This window comes from Anarrhichthys ocellatus, unplaced genomic scaffold (genome assembly GCF_004355925.1).
Source record: "Anarrhichthys ocellatus isolate YVR2014 unplaced genomic scaffold, GSC_Weel_1.0 scaffold39, whole genome shotgun sequence".
NCBI classification, from domain to species: Eukaryota; Metazoa; Chordata; class Actinopteri; order Perciformes; family Anarhichadidae; genus Anarrhichthys; species Anarrhichthys ocellatus.
In genome coordinates, this window is record NW_022280069.1 from 4,101,566 (window position 1) to 4,111,712 (window position 10,147).

General features: G+C 39.8%; 2 protein-coding genes across 3 annotated transcripts in view; both read left to right on the forward strand.

Annotated features, from left to right (window-relative positions):
- Nucleotides 1-65: 65 nt before the first annotated feature.
- LOC116394332 (C-type lectin domain family 10 member A-like) lies at nt 66-3,501 on the forward strand. The gene is made up of 5 exons (XM_031867359.1): nt 66-195; nt 1,782-2,099; nt 2,188-2,351; nt 2,793-2,905; nt 2,983-3,501. Exons 1-5 carry the CDS (start codon nt 66-68, stop codon nt 3,104-3,106), a joined length of 849 nt encoding a protein of 282 aa, XP_031723219.1. The 3' UTR covers nt 3,107-3,501.
- Nucleotides 3,502-4,457: 956 nt separating this feature from the next.
- Nucleotides 4,458-10,147, forward strand: part of capn7 (calpain 7) — a 16,033-nt gene continuing 10,343 nt past the window's right edge. The window contains exons 1-8 of one of the 2 annotated variants that reach the window (XM_031867370.1): nt 4,458-4,818; nt 5,735-5,843; nt 6,519-6,676; nt 7,008-7,075; nt 7,224-7,460; nt 8,170-8,256; nt 8,521-8,647; nt 9,443-9,528. In XM_031867370.1, coding sequence (XP_031723230.1) covers nt 4,717-4,818; nt 5,735-5,843; nt 6,519-6,676; nt 7,008-7,075; nt 7,224-7,460; nt 8,170-8,256; nt 8,521-8,647; nt 9,443-9,528 — 974 coding nt within the window. In that variant the 5' untranslated portion in view covers nt 4,458-4,716. Of the gene's footprint in view, nt 4,896-5,734; nt 5,844-6,518; nt 6,677-7,007; nt 7,076-7,223; nt 7,461-8,169; nt 8,257-8,520; nt 8,648-9,442; nt 9,529-10,147 lie in introns of both variants that reach the window. The other variant, XM_031867371.1, reaches the window with a different exon arrangement.

Below are 10,147 nucleotides of genomic sequence, written 5' to 3' on the forward strand. Positions count from 1 at the left end.
TATATATATATATATATATATATGCGTGTGTGTGTGTATATATATATATATATGTGTGTATATATATGTTTGTCTCAGCAGGATTCTTGCCAGACAAGAAAGCAAACAGCAGACATCGCCGCTATCAGCTGCTGGCTTGTTTGGGGATTCTTTGTGTCATTTTGCTGTTGGGCCTCATAGCCGTCTGTTACTTCCGTAAGTATTTAACATGAGACAAACCTTCAATAACACTATCGGTTATGTATCAGAAGCTCAGACTATCTATTGGTAGTTTGTTTTACATATCATGCATTTCTGTCTGTTACACAAAGTTAACTTCTGGGCAGAATAATCACTGTAGCGATGTATTCAGACAGGAAGTAATTCATAAGATGTTTATGTTAAACAATGTGTGGCCATTTAATCCATATTCTGCATTAGAGAAGCTCGTTGAGATACGCAGAGAAACAAAATGAATGAATCTAAACTGTATTGTTAATATTTCCCCAATTTAACTTTAACTTCAGAATGAAGAACTTGGTTTAGTCGATTGAATTGTTTAATTTGTAGGAGACTTTCAATGAGGGAAAAATACATTATACATAAAAGGAATTAAAGGATGATTAAAGTGATATTCTATATTTTTCTTATTGTCAACAAATCCCATGATTAGACCCAAACCAGCACTGAATGTATCCACTAGCAAGTGTGTTTTAAAGCCCGATCTTCACTCTCTGCCACAGATCTCTATTAAAAACACATCAATGAGCCACACTGTGGCACTGGGTGGCATGTAAACCACAGGAAACGTTGAATGTTGACATTTCTGAACCAAAAATATGTTTCATAAATACGTTTCATATCAGCATCATATCACATTTGCAGAAACGCGCAATGCCACGTTCTAAAACAACTGGTTTGGATTAGGCAACAAAGTACTTTCAGGTTTAAAAATTGTCCTGATTTGTGTTGAAATTAAAATGTAACAACATAACGTAACAACGCAACACAACAATGCAACGCAACAACCGAACGTAACAATGCAATGCAACAACGCAACGCAACAACCGAACGTAACAATACAACGTAACAACACAACATAACAACCGAACGTAACAATACAACGTAACAACACAACATAACAACCGAACGTAACAATATAATGTAACTAGCGTAAATAAAGAACAACCTTCGCAGATTTTCTAACATAATGTGTCACGCGTATCAACAGTACATAACAATCATCAATGCAACCAATATCTTGGGTTTCACTTGGGACACAGTGGTCTCCTGGGTCAAAGTCTTGTATTTGTCTGACTTATCAATCGTTCTCTGAATGCCATCAGTGGACATTCTTCTTTGTTGTACTTGTTATCACTACACGTAACTTTCTATAGCCGCTGCTCATTCTCCTAGCTATCCCAACGTATCACTTGCTTTTACCGAATGCAACAATGACGACATTCATCGTATCCGTGGTGTGCAGAAACTTACTTTTTTTCCCTGGCAACTGGGCTGCTTTTGAGTCAATCCCAGAGACAATTGACTCAAAGCTACATTGTCCGTTTGTTCTCAACAGTGTCATATATTTACTTCTTCAGTAAGAACCAAAGGTCTTGGGTCTGAGTGCAACAGAACCCATTAGGGAAGTCCAACACATTTTTGGTTTTAGTATTTTCATGGGATTTGTTCAAATCTTCCAAAACGCTGGAAAACCTGAAGTGAGACAGACTTGCAGGTAAATTGACAAAACCGAAGTAACAATATCATTATAATTAAAAAGTCAAATTTGTATTTTTCAGTTGCCAGATTAAGTCGTGATATAACGGAGCTGAACCAGTTAAAAGAAAACCTGACAAACCTCAACTACAAACTCAGCTTAGACAATGACAACTTCAGAAGGGAACGCAGCAATCTGACAGTCCAGTTGGGCAACCTGACACAAAACTATACTGTCTTAGAAAGCAAGATCACAAACCTAACAACAGAGAACCAGCAGCTGAAGACAGAGAGGAACAACTTAACAGAACTAATACAAACCATGGAGACGAACCGGAATGAGCTCAAAATCAGCAGAGCTCAGTGGACCATCGATGCCTACTGCCCCAAAGAAACTAATGGTATGATCAGATTACATTAATTAGGTCCAAAAACAACCAATAATAACATCACAATGAAGTTGTTTATTGTTGGTCTCTGTTCTTTCAGGGAGACAGTGTAAAGCTTGTCTGAAGGGCTGGAAACACAACAAGGCCAGCTGCTATGTGATTCATAACGCTGATACGTCTGATCAGATAACCTGGGAACAAGCTCGAGAAAACTGTCGAGGAAGGAATGCAGATATGGTTGTTGTACAAAATCAACTGGAGAAGGTAATGAGAGAACTGTGGGAATGTTTATGACACAGTTATTAATCAAAATATATTTTCTAGGAGAGTCTGTAGGACATGTTTACCAATATATAAATATATAAATAAATATAAATGATGTAAATAAGCTCTTACATCCTCAAGACAATTACTTACAGTTACTCACCTTTGCACAACTCTTCTCTTTAAATACACAATTGACTCTTTAATAACCTACATGTTTAAACATACTCTTTATTTCTTTGTTTTGTTTATCATATTTATTTGTACATTTTCATGTTTTCTATTTTTGAGTTATGTCTTTTACTAAAACATTATTTTTATCGTCACACACCGATCGCCAAGTCATATTCCTTGTATGAGTAACATACTTTAGCAATAAAACGTTTCTGATTTGTAAATAAAATAAAAAGTTGACATATTATAATGTTTCTGTTACATCAGACCCTCATCAATGATTACAGCTGGGGTAAACCTGAAGAGAGTGGATACTGGATCGGCCTGAGAGTTGAAGAAGGGAAGTGGAAGTGGATCGATGGAAGTGATCTGACTCAAACGTAAGAGAAACATTCTTTAACACGTTGAATCAAATGTTCTATCAGCCTTTGATCTAAACATCATGTTGTTCCTTCAGCTCCTGGATAGGAGCTCCTACTGAAGGCCACTGTGCCGTTTCTATCCAGACCATAGGATGGACATCAGAGATGTGTGAGGAAAAGAAACGATGGATCTGCAAACAGGAAGCTTTAACTGTTTAAACACTGCAGTCAGACTTGAGAAGGTTACTGGATACTCTGCAAAGATTATGATCATATTGACCAGCTTATAAATATCAAATGTGTGTGTGTTTGTTTCTGTGTGCATCTTCGTTAGAGATGATTCCATGTTATATATATTAGCTTATAGTGAATGAGGGACAAACTTCCTCAAAGCTTCCTGTTTCTTCTTGTCACTTTTTAAATTGCTGCCTCTGATTGGCCAACAGAGGGCGCTGCATCCACTCAACAGAATGTTCAGAGCTGCTTTCCTCATTAATATTTGTAAAGAATGTAAAGAATATATCAATATGTAGGAGTGACAGTAATATATGACCAATCTATCTCGAAGCAAATTCATGTTTTAGTCTCTCGCATTAAATAAAAATGCCGCCACACATTGTTGTCATTGTCTTTGTTTCTCACATGTTGCTCGATGAACAACGTCTCACGTGCTTGAGCAGGATGCACAAACGCCATAGCTCGAGGCAGTAAGTGTCATATCGGGTGTTTTACAAAGAGGATTTCATGTTGTTGTCTTTTTGTTTTGTAACTGAAATGTCAATACGATAAGATGGGCTGTTCATTGCTGCATATATGTGTCAACGCTTAGAGCGACAGACTGGAATCCACCGATACGAGCAATGACAAATGATTCGTTTTATAATGAATTCATTATTAAATTAATGAATACATGCACTCCAACATTACATCACATAACAGAAAGATGTATTACACACCCGGTATTTCTTGGCTATTTGTTCATTGGATTATTTTATGTGACAATGACTGTCCACCTTGAGTAAGAAAGAAGTCTTTGGTATTACACTCTGATTTTTGGATATACTTTATTTATTAAAGGATTTTTAAGGTAACATCAGAGTGCCTCCTGTTTTCCACCCTCATGGACTGCTTGCTTCATCCTTAAAGAGCTCCTACACAGTGCAGCACTCCCCACTTAAGGAAATAAAACCATTGAAGCTTTGGTAAGTGATGAACAAAACAGGCACACTGATGCCTGATCACCTGAACACCACACCGGGCTGAAGATCCTGTCTCAGCAGCAGCTACAGTGTTGACCTTTCTCTTTTCTTCATAGTGTCTATTAGAATACCTCAGTTTTATATTTGTTCATCACGTTATTTTCAAATATCCTTTAAAATCAATCATGCTTATTACACATTTGCATGTCTTTTTGAAAACGATTCCACAAATGAACTAATTTGACTGTTATAAATTATTTTGTTTTGCATTTGTTCAAAATAAGATGTTGATTCTTACCGCACGTGAACGCACCACACTACGGTTTCGCCTGAGTCCTCTACTGCGACTGCGCGAATCGTGGCTACCCGGAAACAAGATGTTTTGTTTTGGTATCCGCTAGTTCAGAGCAGTGATCTGTCAACAGGTAAAGCAACAAAACTGTACCTGGACAGTTTAAACCGCTGGATTAAAGACGCTCGTGAGGATCATCTTTACTCTGCTTTGTCCGAGTCGATGAAACGAACCGAGTTTCCAGTGAAAAAACAGACATTTAGCTACATTTGGTGGAAGCTAACGGTTAGCTAGCCTAGGCTAACTCGGAGTCACTACTGTCAACAGTTGTGTTCAGCATGGACAGCACGGCGCTGGAGCTCGATGCTGTCAAATTTGCCAAAACAGCCGTGACCCACGACCAGAGCGGCAAATATAACGAGGCTGTGTTTTATTATAAGGTACGTTAAGTGGCTTTAACGTGGACAGGTGTAAAATACAGCTGCTACCTGTCAACGTTAGCGCGTGCTACCTGAAGGTAAACATTCACTTTCACTTCCACGGTGTGTAGCTCTCCTCCCTGGATTACAGTACATTGTCTTTCTTTTGTTGTTTGAATGTATTTATATTGTTATCATATTTCATATCTTGTAAAAACATCTTGTCAATAATGCATATTCATTGTATGTTCCCTGCACTGTGATATTATTTATCTCTGTTATGTTTGTTTATTTTTATTTTATTGTTTAAATTGTGCAAACTAAATAAACTAAACTACCTCATTATCTGTTTATTAAACTACAGGAACATTTATTTATGATAAAGATGTGACTGACTTTACATCTTATAAAATATTTTGATGTCATACTTTATACTTTTACTTACACATGATAAGAAAACACGAGTGTCTGCTGAATACTTTATTAGTTTAAAGTATTTATTGTCTCTATATATCTATAAGACACAACCTGTATTGGTGTTATTGTTTTGTTTATTATAAGAGAACTATACTGCAGTTATTATTAATGTCTTGGAGTTATAAGAAGAGACCATTTAGCTATTTTATTTTATTAATAATTTTGTGTTTTTTTTCTTTTATTAGATAATAATTCTGTTTACATTGTGTTCTCTGCTCTTTTTAAAGTCCCCGCTACTTGTTAGCTATATTGTTATAATACAATATACAAAACGAAACACTTACTTACTGCACTATTTTATGTTTTAGATTCTCTTTTTTTACTTGTGTGATTTTCCGTATTCATATTTAATTAATATTGTTGAAGTCTGAGATCTGAGATATTAATAGTCAACTGCTCCTTTTCTGTAATTGTTGTAAGTTTGAGACTAAATAAGTAAAAACATCCTCTTCTGCTGCAGGAGGCGGCCCAGGCCCTGATCTATGCGGGCATGGCCGGGTCCAAACTGGAGGGAATCCAGGACAAAGTGAACGAGTACTTGGATCGAGTCCAGGCGCTCCACAATGCTGGTAAGAGCTCTGTTAGAGTGAAACATGGCCAAGCCCCAATGCATCCACAACACATGTCTTTACTGTGTTAAATGTTGTTATTCATCCCTCTGTACTGTTCACCTGGAGTTACTGTAATCTGATCTAAAGGTGAAGTGCTTGTGATTAGAAATAAGTAAGAAACAGTTCAGGGCTGTTACTGAACTAAGGACTTACTTTCTGACTGTTTCTTTCCATGACTCTCATCCCACTGAGAGAGAGAGAGAGAGAGAGAGAGAGAGAGAGAGAGAGACAGAGAGACAGACAGACAGACAGACAGACAGACAGACAGAGAGTGTGTGTGTGTGTGTGAGCACAGAGACACAGGGAGTGTCCTGTTTTGTTAGACAGCCAGTAGATGACGTTGCGTGTTGCTGCTCTTTTCTGTTTGTTTTTTTCAAATTCTCATAAACTTTTAATATTGTTTTATTTTTTCTCATTATGCTTATAATACTGTTGCTGAAGAATAACTCCAGTCTCACTTTGAAACCAACTGATTCTACCCTCATTGATCTATATCTAAATATATATATACAGTATATATATATTTAGATATAAAAAGATGCAACAGTTTTATTTGTATCTGTAGTGATCGTGGTATCTCTTCACAAAGTGTTTCGTGTCCTGACCGTTCCTTCCCTTGACCTCTGACCCCAGTCCAGGCCCAGAAGAGCGACCCTCTGAAGTCCCGGCAGCAGGTGGATCTGGAGCGAGCTCACTTCCTGGTGACTCAGGCCTTCGAGGAAGACGAGAAGGGAAATGCCGACGAAGCCGTTGAGCTGTACACTCAGGCTGTGGAGCTGTGCATCAACACGGTAGCTCTCTCTCTCTCTCTCTCTCTCCCTCTCACTCTCTCTCCCTCTCCCTCTCTCCCTCTCCCTCTCCCTCTCTCTCTCTCCCTCTCACTCTCTCTCTCTCCATATCTCTCTGTCTCTCCCTCTCACTCCCTCTCCCTCTCACTCTCTCTCTCTCCCTCTCCCTCTCACTCTCTCTCCCTCTCTCTCTCTCTCTCTCTCCATATCTCTCTGTCTCTCTCTCTCTCTCTCTCTCCATATCTCTCTGTCTCTCTCTCGCTCTCTATCAGTGTGTATTTCACGTTATCTCTGCTTACTTCCACGTCTGTTTCTCCTTCTGTGTTTGGGACAGTCCAACGAGACATCGGACCAGGCGCTGCAGACTAAGCTGAAGCAGCTGGCCCGTCAAGCTTTAGACAGGTGAATAGAAGTGCTTCGTGTTCCAGCTGCACCGTGTCTCCGTCCTCTTCCTTAAATCAAACAGTTGTTATGATTGTTTTATGTATTCTCTATTGTTTTTCTCTGTTATTGCCAGAAAATAACAAACCTCTCCGCTGTGTTCTTTCAGGGCTGAGGGTCTTAAAGAGTCCCAGTCCAGATCGACTCCAACTCAGGACAGGACGGGGCCTCCTGGAGCCAAGCCCAGCACTGCCGGTGCCAGTTCTGGGGGGCCGGTCCGCCAGTTTCTCCCCCTCGGGCCAGAATTCAGTCTCCATGACCGACCGCAACCCCAGCCGGTCCGGGCGGTCCAGTCCAGCGAGCCTCAGGGTCAGCGCTACACGTCTGACGAGATCGAGGTGCTCAGGTGAGCAGTTGGGGGTTTCGTGACGTCCATAAAGTGTGAAGCCTGTTGAGCTGGTTGGTTACTTCTTGTCACATGACCTGCGGTTTGCTTGCCTCATTTGGAAAAAGTCTTTCCATTTCAGTCTGCTGTGGGTTTGAGTACACTTGTTCGCGTATCTTCATTTAAGATAATGAATTGGCCCAAATACTACTTTCCAATCAATGAAAAGTGCTAAAAATAGACAAATCTTAGAAAACAAGTCCTAAAATGTTTTTAAATCAGTGAGATTTTATGTCACAGTCAAGTCAAGGACACGGTGAGTTTACATATTTAAAAATGTGTGTAATCTGATCTTAGTGTCTGAATATGTGACTGTTAAAAGCTTCTAAAGGTGAATACAAACGATTCAGAAGCAACATAACCTGATTTCTGATGTTGAAACTAAACTGAAAAAGAAACAACATGTCAGAGTTTAGTGCAGGACGTCATTCAAACTTTTGTGGACTTCTCCACTCGCGGCATCTTTAACTTTGTCACTGCGAATGTTCTGGAAATGTTTGAAAAAAAGCTGAGAAGACGATTAAATAACAGAATCATGACTTTGGCGCCATCTGGTGGCGTGTGAGTGCCACTACACTTCACACTGACTACAAGTCTGAAACAGTTTCTCTTTTGGAATCACGAGCCACAAAACTGACTAAAACACAAACCTTTCTTTCCTCATGTTCAGGAGTACCTCTACCATCAATAGCATCGCCTACGTGCCCTTCATGAGCGTGGACCTGAGGGAGAGATTCGCCTTTCCCGTCCCTTTCTCGTGAGTTTGCTTTCTAATGTTTTTTATTTTTCAGGTTAGCAGCACAGCGTCAAATCTAATAAGTGCTGCTCAAGTTGTTACACAAGCCAGTTAAGATCAGTGTTAGATTGTAAAAGTCACTCAGTTGAAGCGTTGAAGGAAAACGGTTTCTACATCAAACTTTAAATGCAGTTTAGTGATGGACGGAACAGATCATCTGTGTCAGTAGAGCTGAACTAATTAAACATATTCTTTAACTCTTTGTTTTCTATTTCTTCTCACCAGGGACAAGTCAGGGAAACTGGCGCTGTCGCCCAAACAGACAGCCATCTTCTCCCGCTGGGTCCGTCCAGACGAGCTCTGCAATAACCCGACCATGATCATGTCTGTGTCCAGCTTCAGCATCAAGCAGGTCAGTGGATCCAGCAGCTTCTCACCTTCTTCATTATTATAGTGAATGTCTCGGCTCGTTAACTGTTCTGGTTGTAACTGGTGCTCTGCTCCTGTGTGTTTGGAAGAAGACGAGGTTGTTTGAGGTTCTGATGTTGGCAGATCCTGTTGGTGTGAGTCAGCCAGTAGAGGACCCAGTGTTCTCACAAATCAGGGTCTTCATGGTAGATTAAATGAGTAAAACATTCTGCATCCTCCACAGTTTATATGTTTAACTGTCCAACTCATTTAGTTTGTTCTTATCTAAATGTATGCGGTGATGTGTAGGGATAGTACTGGCATAAAGTTCACTTTAAAGGTATATTATATAATATTTCTGCATTAAAAGACTAGATCTGTGTTCTATATTTTGTTGAGTTGTGAACTTACATTATCCAAAATGTTCCCAAAATGTTCCCACAGACATCTTTTTCTTCACGGTGAAGGCGTGTCGTCAGAGCGAGGAGGAAAGTTAGCGAGTTAACGTCATGTCGGCTAACGTTAGCTGGTTCTATTTCATCACAATGAAATGACATAATGTGACTAAACATGACTCAATGTAACGTAAATAAATCAGTTATTTTTACCTGAGAGACGTCACGTAGACTTTCATCTGCAACGACTGTTGTTTATCAATGAGAACAACAACTCCCATGATACCACGCTGCTGCACAGTCGGTCTTTTGTTATTGACATGATTGAGGAGCCGCTTCACTTATATATTGAGTATGATGAACATCATGATCATGATGAGTATGGTCCTCTCTCATTTGTCCAGACGGTGGTGTCTGACTGTTCCTTCGTGGCGTCGCTCGCCATCAGTGCGGCCTACGAGAGGCGCTACAACAAGAAGCTCATCACCAGGTACAGTGTGCAGCCGCTGTGGTTAAACCTTTGGCCAGAGTTCCAGTCATGTACATTGTACACGGTTTATACTGGACTGGCTGCTACTCATCATACCGTGTATCTTTATCTCATAACAACGGTCACAAGGCTGCAATGGAACCTGGGACATCACGGTTATATGTATGCGCTGTAGCCACGCTGCGCTCCACTTAGCTCGTACATTTGTCTTTTATTGCTACTCTTGTACTCTTGTATACATCTCTTATTTTTACTTCTCTATTTCTTACTTTGTGCTGCTGCAACATCTAAATTCCCCCCCGAGGGATCAATAAAGCTTTATCTTATATTATCTTATGTAGACAGCCGGAGTAGAACTGCGTACATTACGCCGAAGTACGAAAAACCCAGCATCATATTCAGGACATTTGGACCTTGACCTGCAGTAAATTAAACATGAGATAAAAAGACAATATTGTCTGTTAACGTCATCTGCTGCATCTGTTTCTAACCTTTTTAAATAAGAGCAAACATGGGCTAAGTATATGCAGACAAACAAATTAGATAAGATTCAACTTTGAGATTTTAGTGTGTGTGTGTGTGTGTGTGTGTGTGTGTGTGTGTGTGTGTGTGTGTGTGT

Bases quoted from the DNA above. Each gene is read 5' to 3' on its own strand.
- LOC116394332 (XM_031867359.1), top strand. From the start codon at position 66: ATGTTTGTCTCAGCAGGATTCTTGCCAGACAAGAAAGCAAACAGCAGA. The intron at 2,352-2,792 runs GTAATGAGAGAA...CTGTTACATCAG, and splicing joins TACAAAATCAACTGGAGAAG to ACCCTCATCAATGATTACAG. The intron at 2,906-2,982 runs GTAAGAGAAACA...TTGTTCCTTCAG, and splicing joins GGAAGTGATCTGACTCAAAC to CTCCTGGATAGGAGCTCCTA.